A 17,428-nucleotide genomic window follows, 5' to 3' on the forward strand; every position below is an offset into this window, starting at 1 on the left:
TATTCAGTACTTCACATGTTTGCTTCAAAGAGTTGCAGTTGTTCTATAACACACAGTAAAGTTCATTCTTTTTGATGTGTTTGGTGCTCAAGGATCTCTCTTCTCACTGCACTACAGTTTTTTTTTTGTTCTCCTTTTATTTATGTATTTGACTGCGTCCCGCTAAGCCGCGTGGTGTTTTTTTGGTTTCATCTTCCCTCCTCTCCTCTTCCTTCCACTCAGTCTCTCCATCTCTCCCCTCTTCTACTCTGTATATTTTTGGCATCAGTAGAGTGGGAGAGCAGAAGAGAGAGTGTACATGAGAGGAAACGAAAGGGAGCGAGGGGATCAAGAGATGCTTTGGTTGACAGTACAGGTCCTTTGGATAAAGCTTTTCCATCCGTATTTTTGGTATTTGGTATGCTTGTATTTTTTGTCATAGTGAGTCTCTCAAAGTTCCATTATACTTTTTGGTATTCAGTACTTCACATGTTTGCTTCAAAGAGTTGCAGTTGTTCTATAACACACAGTAAAGTTCATTCTTTTTGATGTGTTTGGTGCTCAAGGATCTCTCTTCTCACTGCACTACAGTTTTTTTTTGTTCTCCTTTTATTTATGTATTTGACTGCGTCCCGCTAAGCCGCGTGGTGTTTTTTTGGTTTCATCTTCCCTCCTCTCCTCTTCCTTCCACTCAGTCTCTTCATCTCTCCCCTCTTCTACTCTGTATATTTTTGGCATCAGTAGAGTGGGAGAGCAGAAGAGAGAGTGTACATGAGAGGAAACGAAAGGGAGCGAGGGGATCAAGAGATGCTTTGGTTGACAAGTAAGGTTTAATCTCCTCCTCCTCCTCCTCATGTGATTGGTCTTGGGCAGCGTCACTCGATTTTAGCCCCTCCAATCGAGTGTGGGCTGTGTAGCAACTCGCTGGAAGAGCAGGAAGAGATGGGGCTCGAGCAAGGTGAGGGACTCATGCCGCCTGTAACAGGAAATAAGGTTTTGGCAAGAGCTGAACCGCCCAATCCCATGCCGGTGCCTGTTGCCATTTGCAACAAAGAGGAGTGGTTGAGAAAGAGGGAAGAGGGAAGACCTGCTCCTTGGCCTCCAGAACCACCAATTAACACCTTGCTGCTGCCCTCAAGACTGGAAATGGGCAGCTGGCCACCACTGGCTGCTAGGGCTGTGGAAGAGACACAGTATTACTTACAAGCATCAACAAAACTGACATGTTACGCAATGAACAGGATGCGCTTGTACCATGTGAACTGATGAACAGATGTGAGAAAAGGATAATAGGAGTGGAAAGACGTAAACAAACACTCAAACAGAGAGCACACACATGACTGATATGAGGTGGCCGAGTCATTAGTGTCTCTCCCACCCTCCCTTTCACACAAACCTTGTATAGTAGCAAGTGGGTTGCTGCCAAGAAGAGCTTGGTTCATTCCTGTTTTAACTCCCCTCACTGTATTCCTGAGACACACAAACCAACCCACAAAACACAGAAAAGAGAAAGGAATACAGGGAAGAGGGAGGGAAAATGAAAAAACCATTTAGAAGCATAGTTAAGAGCTGGAAAAACAGTGCAAGAAGACAGGTTTTTGCAGAGTAAATATGGCTTTTCTTGTAATACAATGCAGGCCACACACCAGCAGACCTCAGTGACAATCCTTACGCTAAGATGTATTTGACCAAATCTTTTAAACAAATAAGCAATATCGCTGAACAAATATACAAAAATGACAGCACTTAAAAAATAAGAAATGTAAATAAAAAAATAACACAAATTAAATAAAAAAATAATAATTATTGTAGTTTCAAAACAAATATATAATTTGTAATTAATAATATTTGTATATAATAATCTAACTGATAACTTTAAATGAAGTGTTTACCTTTATACTGTATGTATACATAATACTGTTAAAAAAAATTGGAATCAATTTAATTGATGCATGAAAGTGACAGTAAATCTTGTTTTTACATTGTTACAAATAAATGCTGTTTTCTTGAGCTTTGTTATGACAGGAATGACAACAGATAAATAAATTGCATTTAAAAAATATAATAGAAAACATTTATTTTAAATTTGTAATAGTGCTTTACAATATTACTGTATTTGTGATCAAATTAATGTAGCCTTGGTGAGCATTTTTTCAATCTTAGCACCCCAAACATTTGAATGGTAATGTATAATTGATGTAAGTAATATTGACAATGACAAATAAATTTAAATGAGTGACTACGTGTGTGTGTGTGTGTATTTTATATTTGTGTGTGTGTGTGTGAGAGAGAGAGAGAGAACACAGACTCTGCTGGTTGTATTCACCTCAAACATGCAGCAAAGTCAGTGATGTAGTTAGAAACATCACCATTCTTTTTATGCCATGAACTGCGGATGACAAAACCACACACACAAAAATACATTTACACACACACAAACACTGCAGTTACCTACATTTGCTGAGCCACAGGGAGTAAAAGGTGATGAATATGTGCTGAGTGGATGTGTGTGTGTGTGTGTGTATGTATGTGGGAGAGAGAAATTAACTCACCCTGTGTTCAGACTTGGTGTACTGTGAGTTGGAGGGGCGGGGCTGGCATCACTGCGGGGAGGCGGGGTTACAGGAGATGGTGCAGAGCTTAAGGAGGGGCCGCTTGGGGTCAAAGGGCAAACTGATGACACTGACGGTGGGAAAGAGTTAGAGCATTTATCATATATATATATATAAATATCATTTAATTATATGTCTGATCAGCAGACGTCCACTTGTGCACCCTACCTGCTATACCGAGACTTCTCACTGTCTGCAGTGGTCCCTGACTCGGCATCTGTAAGGAAGACGCAGATATGATGTCACAGGTCAAAAGGGAAACATGATGGACAGAGAGTAACAGGGTGAAAAAGGAAAGAGGCTGGTGTCAAATACTGGAAGGCTTGTGCTCTGTTTGTGAATTTAAGTCACTCAACTACAAAATACTGAGTTTCAAAGTGAAAACATGCTAAATTCTTCCGAAAGAATTAGTAACAGAGGCTGAATCCTCCTAAAGTATGATGACAATGACAGTGAATTAGTTGTGTAAACTGGCTATGAGGGTATGAATTATTACACATTAAAATGCAAAGCAATGCAGGGTGGGTGAAATATATGCACCATTATGGGAATGATTATTATCATCTGCTCATGCAGGAGAACCTAGTAGTGTTGTGGCACAGGGTGGTTGGAGACGGGGGTATGGGCCAAGGGAGCAAGCCGGGTCGTACCATGTGCGGGCTGTAGCAGGGGGGTTTGTGCGAGGTGGGCTGGGGTTGGCTGGGCAAGGGAGGGGTGGCACTGGAGGGGTTAATACGTTTCTCTTTCTGTCGGCGGTTGCAGAACCAGACACGGATCACCTCCTTCTGCATGCTGAGCTTCTCGGCGATGAGTAGGATCTCCTCTGAGTTAGGCTTCTGGTTCTGAATGCAGAAAACACAACCGAGGTTTAGCATGGGATTATTAGAGGACATTCATTTTGGAAGCATTTAGCTACCACTTAAAGGTTTAGGGTCAGAACTTAACAGAGCAGAACAGACCAGCACTTTTATTCAGCAAGGATGTATTAAACTGAAAGTCAAAAAGTGACAGTAAAAAGACATTTGAAATGTTTGTGATGAAAATGAAAATGAAACATTTCTATCCCAAATAAATTATTTTCTTTTTAACTTTGTCAATCAAAAATTCATCTTTTTACTATAACATGAATAAATTTACGTAAAAATAAAAAATGGTTGTCTTATATTGTAATAACATTTAATAATATTACTGTTTCTACTGTATTTAAAAACAAATGCAGCCTTGGTGAGCATAAGAGACTTATTTTGAAAAATAAATAAATAAATAAGAACCTACCAACCCACTTATTCATAAGTTTTGGTCCTGCCAAAAGCTGAAAAACTACTGGATACTTGTATTTAAAACACTAAATGAAGCCTTTAACTTGAATATAACACCCTGTGTTGAAATTGCTATCTTTGGAGTACCAGAACATGGAATACCTTTGACTAACAATATGAAAAAATGTTTTTGCAAGAAGGAAAATATTGTTGGAATGGAAATTTAAAAATCCACCAAAAACTTCAGCGTGGATTTGTGATTTAATATTATACTCAAAACTAGAAAGAATAAAATATGTCAAAAAGGGATCCATTCAAAAATCTTGTAAAATTTGGAGACCTATGATTACATATTTTGAAAAGATGAAGACCCTACCTTCTAACTAATTAATAGGACTAAAGTTTTAGAAAGGCCATCTGACCTTAATATACTTGGTTATGTCATGCTTGCTTATATATCTACACAGAAAGACCATCTGAGTGAAATTTAGTTAGTTTTTTTTTTAATTGTGAACTTTTATTTACTTGTTTAATTAACAAAAATGTCTGACCTTAATATACTTGGTTATGTCATGCTTGCTTATATATCTACACAGAAAGACCATTTGAGTGAAATTTAGTTAGTTTTTTTTTTAATTGTGAACTTTTATTTACTTGTTTAATTAACAAAAATTTACTTTGATATATCTGCTTGATAAAAAAAATATGGAAATGTATCCTGCTATTTTGTATAGTAAGCACTCTGTTAATATTATTTATTCATATAATTATTAATTGGTCGTTTGGTTATTTATTTATTATTTTTCCATTTTCTGTTAATTCAGGGTTGTGGAACTGGGTGGGGAAAGAAAATAAATGTAATTGTTTGAACTTTTTTGGGTTTAAAACATGTTTGAAAAATTAATAAATAAAGTCCAAAAAAACAACAACCTACCAACCCCAAACTTTTAACTGGTAGTGTATATTGTGCAAGGGATTTGAAATCATGTGTTCTGACCATGATGAAGCTGCGTTCCAAGGCGATGCGGACGTTGGTCTCAATGCTGGTGCGTTTCTTCCTACGGCGGCCAAGCAGGGCCTCAAACCCCAGGGAAGGAGAGGAAAGAGCACTGGGACTTGGCAAGGTGCTGTCCATCGACATTGTTTCTAAGTAAACCATAAAAAAACTTTTTTTTTTTTTTTTACTGTTAATTCAATCACAAAATGTTTTATGTATGGCATAACCATTTTTTACATTTTATATTTTTAATGATGTGGCTTAAATGACACTCAAACTGTAGTTTAAGACAGAACATGTTTTTGAGATTGAAAGGAACTTAAAGGGATAGTTTAAATTCTGTCATCATTCACGCTCTATTCCAAACCTGTATGACTTTCTTTCTTCTGTGGAATATAAAGGAAGATATTTTGAAGAATGTTGGCTTCCACTGTATGAACAAAAACAAAACAAAAAAAACAATTGAAGTCAATAGGACTGTTTGGTTGCCAACATTCTTCTAAATATCTTGTGAAGAAAGAAAGTCATGCAGGTTTGGAACAAAATTTCTAATTTTCAGAATTGGGTGGACTATGCTTTAAGCACTATGTTTGATCGGCAGCTGTAATCTAATGCAGCTGTTTGTGATGGTTACCTGCGTCAGTCAGCCACTTCTCCAACAGAGGTTTGAGTTTGCACATGTTCTTGAAGCTGAGATTAAGCGCCTCAAAGCGAGAGATCGTGGTCTGACTGAAATCATTCCCATAGAGCTTCCCCATGGCCAATCCCACATCACCCTGTAGAAGGAAACAGAGACCAAACATTACTATACAGGGAAATACAAATCTTCTGAGTGTGCGAGTGTGTGTGTGTGTGTGTGTACCTGTGTGAAGCCCAATTTGATCCTTCTCTGTTTGAATGTGCGGGCAAATTGCTCCAGTTCCTCCAGATCACTGGGCTCCTCAGGATGAGAGGTCACTGTGTTCACGCTGCTCTGTGCAACCTTCTCTCTCTGCCACAAACCAGACACACACATACAAGACTCGAACATGAGTGTCAGATGTAAATGTGATGGGAGGAGAATAGGAGAGAATGCAGAATTGTGCACATTACCGTTAACAATTTTGGGGTTGGTAAGACCTTTGTTGTTTTTGACTACAGCTGCATTTATTTAATCAAAATACAGCAACAACAGTATTATTGTGAAATATTTTTACAATTTAAAACTGTTTTCTGTCTTCATACGTTTTCAAATTATTCCTGTGACATCAAAGCTGAATTTTCAGCATCATTACTCCAGTCTTCAGTGTCACATGCTCTTTCAGAAATCATTCTAATATGCTGATTTGGTGCTCAAGAAACATTGTTAACATTATAATCGTTGTTGAAAACAGTTAATATTAATACTTAGTCATACTTCTGCGTAATTTTTTGTTGAAATCATGATACTTTTTCAGGATTTTCAGAAGTTTACATTTTATATTTTTAATGATGTGGCTTAAATGACACTCAAACTGTAGTTTAAGACAGAACATGTTTTTGAGATTGAAAGGAACTTAAAGGGATAGTTTAAATTCTGTCATCATTCACGCTCTATTCCAAACCTGTATGACTTTCTTTCTTCTGTGGAATATAAAGGAAGATATTTTGAAGAATGTTGGCTTCCACTGTATGAACAAAAACAAAACAAAAAAAACAATTGAAGTCAATAGGACTGTTTGGTTGCCAACATTCTTCTAAATATCTTGTGAAGAAAGAAAGTCATGCAGGTTTGGAACAAAATTTCTAATTTTCAGAATTGGGTGGACTATGCTTTAAGCACTATGTTTGATCGGCAGCTGTAATCTAATGCAGCTGTTTGTGATGGTTACCTGCGTCAGTCAGCCACTTCTCCAACAGAGGTTTGAGTTTGCACATGTTCTTGAAGCTGAGATTAAGCGCCTCAAAGCGAGAGATCGTGGTCTGACTGAAATCATTCCCATAGAGCTTCCCCATGGCCAATCCCACATCACCCTGTAGAAGGAAACAGAGACCAAACATTACTATACAGGGAAATACAAATCTTCTGAGTGTGCGAGTGTGTGTGTGTGTGTGTGTACCTGTGTGAAGCCCAATTTGATCCTTCTCTGTTTGAATGTGCGGGCAAATTGCTCCAGTTCCTCCAGATCACTGGGCTCCTCAGGATGAGAGGTCACTGTGTTCACGCTGCTCTGTGCAACCTTCTCTCTCTGCCACAAACCAAACACACACATACAAGACTCGAACATGAGTGTCAGATGTAAATGTGATGGGAGGAGAATAGGAGAGAATGCAGAATTGTGCACATTACCGTTAACAATTTTGGGGTTGGTAAGACCTTTGTTGTTTTTGACTACAGCTGCATTTATTTGATCAAAATACAGCAACAACAGTATTATTGTGAAATATTTTTACAATTTAAAACTGTTTTCTGTCTTCATACGTTTTCAAATTATTCCTGTGACATCAAAGCTGAATTTTCAGCATCATTACTCCAGTCTTCAGTGTCACATGCTCTTTCAGAAATCATTCTAATATGCTGATTTGGTGCTCAAGAAACATTGTTAACATTATAATCGTTGTTGAAAACAGTTAATATTAATACTTAGTCATACTTCTGCGTAATTTTTTGTTGAAATCATGATACTTTTTCAGGATTTTCAGAAGTTCAAAAGAACAGCAACTGTCACTTTTGATTAATGTATTGTGTTTTTGCTTTTACCCCCAATCTTTTGAACGGTAGTGTATATTTTACTACAGCTGTCATGCACACAAAATTACAAAGTTCAAACATATTATTGTGTTTTCATTTTTAAATAGGGAACTGAAAAAAATGAAAAATAATGACAGTCATCACAGTTTTTACAGTTAATTATTCAGTTATTTTATTCTGTTGTATGATTTTTTTTCTTTATAGAGTTTTCTAAATTTAACAAATAAATATCTTTCCAAGTACCCCTTGGAATCTGTTTAAGTAACCTCTGGCATATGTTTACCCCTGTTGGGGAACAGAAAATATATGATCTTCCATCAGACATTTGTACCTGTGCTTGAAGACTAAGTCTGGGTGGAGCGGCCAGCAGGCTTCCTTGGTTTTGCTGAGGTAGTGGAATTAGATTTGGCATTGATAGCAGCCCTGAAACATACACAACCATTAAGATTTTATTTATTACAATTAAATCGAATCAGATTTATAGGATCATGACAACTGACATGCAACAACGCTTAAAGGAACACTCCACTATTTTTGAAAATAGGCTCATTTTCCAACTCCCCTAGAGTTAAACAGTTGAGTTTTACCGTTTTCAAATCCATTCCGCCGATCTCCGGGTCTGGCAGTAGCACTTTTAGCTGTAGCTTAGCATAGGTCATTGAATCTGATTAGACCGTTAGCATCTCACTCAAAAATGACCAAAGTGTTTCTATACTTTTCCTATTTAAAACTTGACTCTTCTGTAGTTACATCGTGTACTAAGACCAACGGAAAATGAAAAGTTGCGATTTTCTAGGCCAATATGGCTAGGAACTATACTCTCATTCCGGTGTAATAATCAAGGAACTTTGCTGCAGTACCATGGGTGTAGCAGGCACAATGATATTACGCAACGCCTGAAAATAGTCCCAGCTAGGTAACGTCCAATAAGCCTATTTTCAGGCGTTGCGTAATATCATTGTGCCTGCTGCACCCATGGTACTGCAGCAAAGTTCCTTGATTATTACGCCGGAAGCTCAACTGTTTAACTCTAGGGGGGTTGGAAAATGAGCCTATTTTCAAAAATAGTGGAGTGTTCCTTTAATGTTTAATTGTTTAATTCATATTAAACATCAATATTGTAAAAAATATCATTTTTAACACAACTAAAATGAATAAAATTACTTGAATAAAGATTAGATCACTTTGATGAACAAGATCGAATGAGAGAGTAAAATGATCTGATCTTCCCATCACTAAAACTAATAGTAAATAAGCTACCTTGCTGCCCTTGCTGTGTTTGTGGTAAAAGAAACTGTGTGGGTGAAGGCAGAGTGTGTCCTGGAACGAGGACTAACTGCTGCAGCTGCAGCAACTGCTGAATGTCCTGAAAGAGAGAAAAGAAACAGATGCTGAAAGGATGTGATGGTTTCACTCTGATGAATGACTGAAAGAGCAAAAGGACTGATACGGGAACATTATTAACTGTGAATACATTAAAGGCCTGCAGAGGGAATTCACCAAGAAGAAGCGAATAAGGTGCAGGCCTTTGAGTCTCACAATTGGCTGTTCAGTGAATTTTTCCCTAGTATCACCTCATTTAAGGTGTGCTGCTCAACGCTGATTGGCTGTACCTGCGCAGTGAGCTGGATTGGCTGAGAAAGAGGAAGCTGGTGAGGAGGAGGCGGGACAGGGGCAGCGGTTTGTTCCTGTGTGCTCTGCGATTGGCCCTGCGACTGTGGCTGAGCTGCCTGCTGACTGGCCTGCTGCTGGGCTTGCTGTTGATTGGCCGCGTGGGCCGCATGCGACTGCTGCACAGCTGCAGCGAGGAGCTGTGCCTGCTGTAAGAGCAGCTGCTGCTGTGCTGGCAAAAGTGCAGTCAACTAGAGAGAGAAAGAGTGGCAGAGAAGGAAAGTGTGGTGAAAATAAGAGTTAGAAAAGTGGACGAAAGAAAGCACATCTAAAGCAAGCAAGCGCACATAGGAACCCACACAGACACACACACATAAATATATATAAAGAGTAAGTGCGTGTGCATGTACTGGCGTGTTTGTCTTACCCCTGCGAGCTGACCACCCGTTAACATCAGCTGTGTGTGGGGAAGGGCTGTCTGAGCAGGTGTAGTTTGTACAGCAGCAGGTGACATCTCACCACAATCCTCCACCTTAGTCTGAGACATAGTGACAGAGAAATGTTGATGATGAATTCACGTGTCACTAAAAGAGACAGTGAGTGGGGGTATTGAAATGATCGAGGGTGATAAAGTGAGGTTAATAAAATACTAGCAGCTCATGAGGTGGAAAAACTCTAATCTGTAAACTGTAAAAGACTAACTTTTAATCAAATTGTCTTCAAAGCTAATTTTTGATTGGTCACAAACAAGAAATTGAGCAGATCTGTATGTAAATCACTCAGTAATACAGGACACAAACATTCACATGCATTTACACACATTCACTCACCTTGGTGCTGCTGCTCAGTGTGGGAGAAAGAGAGAAAGGGTTGATTTTCATTGGCTGAACCTGTTGGAGGGAAACACATTGAAAATATAACTCATTTTTTGATCATGCTGTATTCAGATGAAAATGTACTGGTACCTGGCTGTCACTTACCTGATTATTTGAATCCGAGCCATTTCTTTCTGAGTCTGAGAAACACAATGAGAGAAGACAACATTTATGATAATTTAGTAAATTTAAGGTTTTAGTTAAGATAGTATAGTTAGTTTTTTTTGTTTTAGTACAATTTAGCTTTATTATAGCAAAAGACATGTTATTTATTAATATACATTTTTATTGTTACATTAACTTTTGTTTATTCTTTATTATTGATTTATTTTTTCATAATTTTATGAAAACAATTGTTAGCACAACATAAAAATGTATGTTGCTTTTTGTATGGAAATCTTTGTTGCAAATAATATATATATATATATATATATATATATATAATATTTTTTTATATTATTAAAAATATGCTGCAAAAAATATTTTTTCATATTTGTTATAGGGCTAGTGCAAATGTTATCATGTCATGTAAATATTAGAGCTGGAAATTCCTTTTTATCGAGCCTTGTTGCAGACATACAAAAATATAATGTAGCTTTATACCAGTGCTCTCCATCGGAGAGTCTGCCGCTGGATTCTCAACCTCAGTTGGCTTTGACATTCTGATATCTGTGAAAAAGAGAGAGGGATATGAGGTCAGTCATCAACTTTTACTACATGCTGATGCATTTAGAATACTTTAAAATATCAAGAGCCATGTTCAACGGTCCAATCCCATTCCACAGTTGAACAGCAAGATATATATATATATATATATACTGTATATATATATATTTTTTTTTTTTATATTATTAAATAGTTTTGATGAGGATAATGATGATGAAGAATGGAAGTGTAACAAATACAAATATGATATATTTTGAATGAAAAGGACACACAAATGCACACATTTTGATGCTAAAGAAAATGTAGAGGTCTAGATTCCTCGATTCTCACACAAGTGGAGACGTGCGTAATCCAACAAACAACTAATAATGATTTCGTCACCACAGACGTGTCACTTCAATTTTAACTGTAACCGAAACCGAGCCCATGGGACTGTCCCAGTCCCTCAGCGGAGAGAAACAGAGTGTGCAAAATAAATGTGTGTGAAATATGTTGTATCTTTTAAGATCCTAAAAACATTTTATTTAGAAAAGAGATTTATGTTCTAGTCTACACTCAGTTATGTAGATACACATAAATATATTCTACATAAAAGTCAGAACAACTAAACGTGTGTATATTTCGGACAAATTCAAGCCAGTTTAGTTTATTTGTATGGCACTTTTTACAATACAAAGGAGCATTAAGCAGCATCAGCTTTATAATTTCTGTTGCCAAAAAAGCTCTCAAACAGACAAGCATAAACACACACACGCACAGAGAGAGAGAGAGAGAGCGAGAAACACACTCACTTCCCTTTTGTGAAAAATGCAAATAAAGCCAACGACTGACTAATAATATCACCCACCTGCATATACCACTATCTCATCTGATTCTCTCTATCTATCTCCCCCTCAACACTCACACTTCATCCTTCATTTCTGACTTATTCACCATTCCTTTCATCAAAACTTCGTTCTTGCCAACTACACAAAACAATGAGGTCTTACCAGATATTGATAATTAATATCTGACTCCTTCAGGGGGCAGTACAACTTTAAAAAAAACGTGACTGTAATAATCCCAGAGAAAGTTACACAGGAAAACTCCTGTAAAAGCCACCAAAAAGCTGAAGAATTGCCGACTTCCTCAGACAATCAAATCCAGGGTCCACTGACAGTGATTGGTGAAAGGAAGTAAAAAGGGAGGAAAGCCCCTCTCGAGGCCCTTCAGCAAACAGGCTATATCTATGAGGGTTTCCACATAGCCTGCTGGTAAAATAGTGCTCTGATGGCTCAGGCTGAAAGTTTGAGAATATTTTCAGATTGTGTCACACACAAGTTCTGACTATTTTGAGTATGGTATCATAATTCATCTGAATAAAATAAGCTGACTAGAGGTCTTCAGAGAAGCATCGTTGATTTGAAGCAAAAAAGTGTTTTTAATCAGGGTTTATTTTATGTGGATCATCACAAACCTATCTGACACCTTGCAGTCTATGATAACTCATTTGATATACATCCACCGCAGTTTCGCATTATCAAATTTAGAATATAAGGTTTGTTTTATATGAAGTGAATGTGCAGTTCATCATTCATATGAAGTTAATATGAAAGAGTGCCTGATGGCTTTGGTGTTAATGTCTCACTTCCCTCTTTGTTTCCCCTCAGGCTGGGGCATACACAAAGTGTTAAACCAAACCCTTCGGGCCAGCTATTATTAATGCACACATTCACATGCACACTCACACATGCGCACATGCTTAAATGTAAGTGCTGCTATATAATATAAAGTCCTTATACACTAACTGACACACACAGTTCTGTTTCTTATTTATTTTGAACTTCTCTATTTCATAACTTCTGTATTACAAAGATCTCTATTCTTTTTTTAAAATCTGAAATAAATATGCTTACACCGCCTGCACATACTGGAAATTATTTCCAAGCTAAATTATTGTAATGCAATATTAATTGACAATAATAATACTCCACATTTCAGAGGAAAAAAGAGACTTTCTGCACACCTTCAGCAATACATGTTTCGTCTCTTATTTCTATGTTAACCTCATATTCACTAATTTTACCTTATTTTCCATTTGGCAGTTCCATGCAACCTCTTTTATAAGTGGCTTACATTTAGCAAATACATTTTTCCTCTGAGCTGAACCCATGATTTCTGTCCTTCTACCACCACGTTATACTACTGTTGAGTCTTTATTAATCTTCAGGATCCCTGAATGTGCCTGTTATCTAGCAGAGGCTCATTTTCGCCTGTTATCTAGCAGAGGCTCATTTTCAGCCACCAGTCACATATTTTTACTTTTTGATGCCACATGTAAAGATGAAGAGCTTTCTTTTAACAAGAATCAGGGCAATCTCAGATCTCAATCTCCATCACAGCATGAATTAACCTCTCAATTTGCTCATCTCAATTAGTTTGTATTTAACCGCGTATTCATAATCTAAAGGTGTCTGGGTTCCAATAGACTTACTTTTCTGACTGCCAATAACTAGGGATATAATGATTCACTCAACTCACGATGCGATTTAAGACAAATTATAAATGAAAAGATGTCCTTTTATTATTGCTTGGACAAAATGCTGAACATTTCTTTGTGAAATTGAAATATGAAATTTTAAAACAAACCCAAATCAAATAAATAAATAACACAAATAAAATAAATCTCTTCATATAAACAAACTAAAGCTTTGCCTGTGCCTTTTCCATGAAGATGAAAAGAAAATATCATCTAAACTGTTCTAAAGACAATCGTTTCCCCTTAAAGATGCATTCATATAAACTCCTACTCCCAACTGTATCGCGATTCGTTTAATATCTCAACCGATTTGAATCGTCACATATTTGTATCGATTTTCAACCGGCTACATCCCTTCCGATTACTAACCTCTCTCCCATTTTACAATGTTTGAAAGGTCAGATAATGTCAGTTATGATAATGCAAGTTGTCTTTAGGAGCATTATAGCTGGTTTCTACCTGCTAGAATCTTCACAGTAAGTGAAGGCAACACTCCTCAAGGAAGCATTCTTACTCCTTCGCATAGCAAACACACACTATACTAACAGAGTGCACTATACACGTACTAATGTTCATTATTAAAGGCAATAGTTCCTGTACTGTGATCTGTCTGACAGAGTTGCAGTTGGGAGCTGGGGAAGGGGAAACCCCATGAAGAACTTCACACTGGGTTTCCCAGAGGGTCCCTTATACACTTCCAGTCAATAAATGTAATTTCATAACCTCCTCCAGACTAAAAAGTGCTTATTTGCCTGATGAACCAGCAAAACATTTAGACACAACGATACACAACGGTAGTGTATTAACCAGAAGAGAAGAACTTCACACTGGGTTTCCCAGAGGGTCCCTTATACACTTCCAGTCAATAAATGTAATTTCATAACCTCCTCCAGACTAAAAAGTGCTTATTTGCCCGATGAACCAGCAAAACATTTAGACATACACAACGGTAGTGTATTAACCAGAAGATTTTTTTGTACACAATACCACAAACTGACGTTGTTGTTAACCACTTAAAAGTCAGATATGCTGAGCTCTCTGAATTTAGGAAGAGAAAAACATAGCTTTTGGTTTTTAGTTTTAAAATACTGTAATTAATGATTGTGCCTTTGAAATTAATGCAGAGAATTGTTTTATTATTCTGAGGATTTCAAAACAGAAATCACAAGACCACCAGTTCATGCAGTGCTTAGTAAAAAAACAGATCATTGAAGAGTTCTCACATTTTCCTAAATTACAAATCCTACAATGAGTACATGAGATTGCCAAGAAAAAATGCCCCCTAAATCTCACATCCTCACTGTGGCAGCAAGAGTCTTGTGAGAAAAGCCACAGAGGTCAGTAGGTGAGAATGCAAGAATTAAGCCATTACTCAAAAAAAAAAAAAACGTTATATTGCTAATATGAGTAAAAAGTGTGGCCAATTTGTGGCCAAAACCTGTGAACATTTCTATATATTGTGCAAATTTAATACTGGCCACACTTCAAAAACCAACAGCCTCACAGTGAAGGTGTTGGAAGCGTCATGCTGTGGATTTGCTTTTCATCAGCAGAGCCTGGGCATCTTATCAAAGTACGTGGAAAAATAGATGCTGCAAAACGCAAGGAAATACTACAAGAAAATGTCTTTCTGTCTGCTGAACTTCAGCAGGACAATGATCTTAAACTACGAGAACATGAAGGTGAAAGTCCTACACTGGCCCAGATTTTAACCCAAAAATTTGGAGGCATCTGAAAAGATGAATCATAAGATGAATCGCTTGTCATATTCCTCATTTGTAAGATGCTTTGGATAAAAGCATCTGCTAAATGAATAAATGTAAATGTAAAAACTGCAGCGTACAAACATCACCTGACTACATGAACAGCATAAATCTGGGCACAAACGGCTCCAAAATATAGTTAAACAAATAAAACATTTTGAATATATAATAATTCTAATATTTTTGTTTTGGGGGAATAAATGTAAATATTTTTCTCATTAAATTAAAAAAGCATTAAAATAATTTCTACAAAATCATTTGAATTTTCAGTGTTTTGGGGGGGAAAACACAGAAAATGTGTGAATCCTTTTGCAAAGCACCATAACATAAATCCTTCTATTTCTAGAGAAAATAGACACCCCAAAATTATCTGGGCACAAACGGCTCCAAAATATAGTTAAACAAATAAAACATTTTGAATATATAATAATTCTAATATTTTTGTTTTGGGGGAATAAATGTAAATATTTTTCTCATTAAATTAAAAAAGCATTAAAATAATTTCTACAAAATCATTTGAATTTTCAGTGTTTTGGGGGGGGAAACACAGAAAATGTGTGAATCCTTTTGCAAAGCACCATAACATAAATCCTTCTATTTCTAGAGAAAATAGACACCCCAAAATTCACAAAACATATTTTGGAATTTCTGCCTTTGTGTAACTTTGCATAGCTCTTTCTTTCAGTTTCTCTACACTAAACCTTCTTGGTCTGATGACCTCGGATGTCCCTGCATTTCTAATGAATCCATCAATAAAACTCAGAAGAGACCAACCTGGCAACCACCCTGATACTCCAGACACATACCTGGCAACCACATATGGGAGTAATCCATGGATGCAACAGGACCGGTCTTTGTCATGTTGATGAATATGTGTGCAGTCGTTCAGTGAAGTCCTCTTCCTCTCACACACATGAATACACTCTTACTCTTTCTCTGTCTCACTCTCTCCGCGCCTCTTTGACTCTGTCAGTGTGCGGCCAAGAAGGAGGAACAAACTGATAACAAGTGGGGGGGTGAACTCTCCACTCCTCCTTCTCTCCTCCCTCCGTCACCTCCTCTCTACGCTATACTCACCCACACCTCTGCCCCCTCTTGCCCACTTCCTGACCCCGAGAGAGCAAGAAAGGAGCAGGTCAGGGCAGACATGCCACATTTACAAGAATGCAACACTGACTGCATTTTACACTCGTAAGTGTGTTACAGGTTGTTTCATTGAGCGAATTCATGCGTCGGTCGCATTTGGAGGAGGAAATGCTGAGGAAGACAAGCAGGATGGTGAGCGTGCGAAGGAGGAAGTGAAGCGCTGTCGATCGGTGGGCTGAAGAGTGGGGTCAGGTGAAGAGAGAGAGGATGAAAGAGGTTGAGAGTGGGAAGGCAGCAGAGAGGAGCGAGAGATGAAAGAATAAGCAGATGGTGTGATAGAGGTAAAAAGAGGGGGAGAGTTGTGCCGCTGGAAAGTGCTGGGGTTGCTGGAAAGAGTAGCTCACGAGTCCTGCGGTGACTCTCCGTCTCTTGCACACCCATTTCACGCCGTATCTCTACTGTATATCAACACATCTGTCACAACACAAGCCTCCATCAGAAAATACAGAATGAGGACGCTTGCTCACACGGCTTTTTTCCAACCTCACACGTCCACACTGGGGCATGAATCACTCTGTAGGAGCCCAAAACAAAACAGAGAAAGCAAAGCAAGCTGTATGTGTTGTGATATAAAACTGTAATGTGTCTAAAGCTCATTGACTGAAAATAAAAATGTCCAAACTACATGTTCCGCATCAGTGAACAGTGTGGACACACCAAATTGTCATTATATGTTAATGTTATTATTTTACACATTTTCGAAAAATACTAAAGTTATTAAAAGGTATAAAACAACACGAATAGAGGTGCCTCCTGGGATGCTTTTGTGTTGAAGTGTTAAGTCCTTATTGGCTTCTTTTCTCTATTTGCTCCAATTCAAATAAAAAAAAAATCTAAAATTGTTCTAAAGAAAATCATACAGTGACACAATATTTGTATAGTAAATGTATTTGAAGGATTTATGCATGAGCCTTTTATACAAAAGTTCTTAAAACTCTTAAGAAACAGTTACATTTGAATGGTGCTGTATATTGTAAGTTTCCAGCAGTATTTGCATCTTCATAAATTTAAAAGGATTTAAGAAAATGTAATCCCAATAATCTGAATATTAAATAAATAATATACTAATCTTAATATGATATATAACAAAAAAGATTTCCTATAAAAGGAAGATTTTAGCATATGTACATATAAACAATATGATACTGTATATTTAGGATCATAGTTTTAGGGTGTTGAGTGAAGAGGTTGAGTGATGTAAAAGCATTCCATCTGAACATTCATATATATATATATATATATATATATATATATATATATATATATATATATATATATAACAGATGTCTATA

At 37.2% G+C, this 17,428-nt stretch overlaps 1 protein-coding gene across 1 annotated transcript; it reads right to left on the reverse strand.

Moving 5' to 3' along the window:
- Positions 1–390: 390 nt before the first annotated feature.
- Positions 391–15,851, reverse strand: LOC107582157 (POU domain, class 2, transcription factor 2-like). Its single transcript, XM_016267884.1, has 16 exons — positions 15,797–15,851; positions 10,647–10,712; positions 10,149–10,183; positions 9,999–10,058; positions 9,596–9,706; positions 9,171–9,419; positions 8,818–8,923; positions 7,889–7,980; positions 6,926–7,054; positions 6,698–6,839; positions 4,848–4,996; positions 3,242–3,433; positions 2,760–2,808; positions 2,532–2,652; positions 1,376–1,449; positions 391–1,156 (listed from the first exon to the last, which is right to left on the reverse strand). Exons 1-16 carry the CDS (start codon positions 15,849–15,851, stop codon positions 855–857), a joined length of 1,932 nt encoding a protein of 643 aa, XP_016123370.1. The 3' UTR covers positions 391–854.
- Positions 15,852–17,428: the final 1,577 nt, after the last annotated feature.

This window comes from Sinocyclocheilus grahami, unplaced genomic scaffold (genome assembly GCF_001515645.1).
Source record: "Sinocyclocheilus grahami isolate Dianchi unplaced genomic scaffold, SAMN03320097.WGS_v1.1 scaffold40.1, whole genome shotgun sequence".
NCBI lineage: Eukaryota > Metazoa > Chordata > Actinopteri > Cypriniformes > Cyprinidae > Sinocyclocheilus > Sinocyclocheilus grahami.

What these genes read in the sequence shown, in the direction of transcription:
- LOC107582157 (XM_016267884.1), bottom strand. Translation starts at nt 15,851, where the DNA reads ATGACAAAGACCGGTCCTGTTGCATCCATGGATTACTCCCATATGTGG. An exon ending in CTCCCATATGTGGTTGCCAG is followed by an intron (nt 10,713 to 15,796) that starts GTATGTGTCTGG and finishes TCTTTTTCACAG; the next exon opens with ATATCAGAATGTCAAAGCCA. An exon ending in CGGGTGGTCAGCTCGCAGGG is followed by an intron (nt 9,420 to 9,595) that starts GTAAGACAAACA and finishes TTCTCTCTCTAG; the next exon opens with TTGACTGCACTTTTGCCAGC.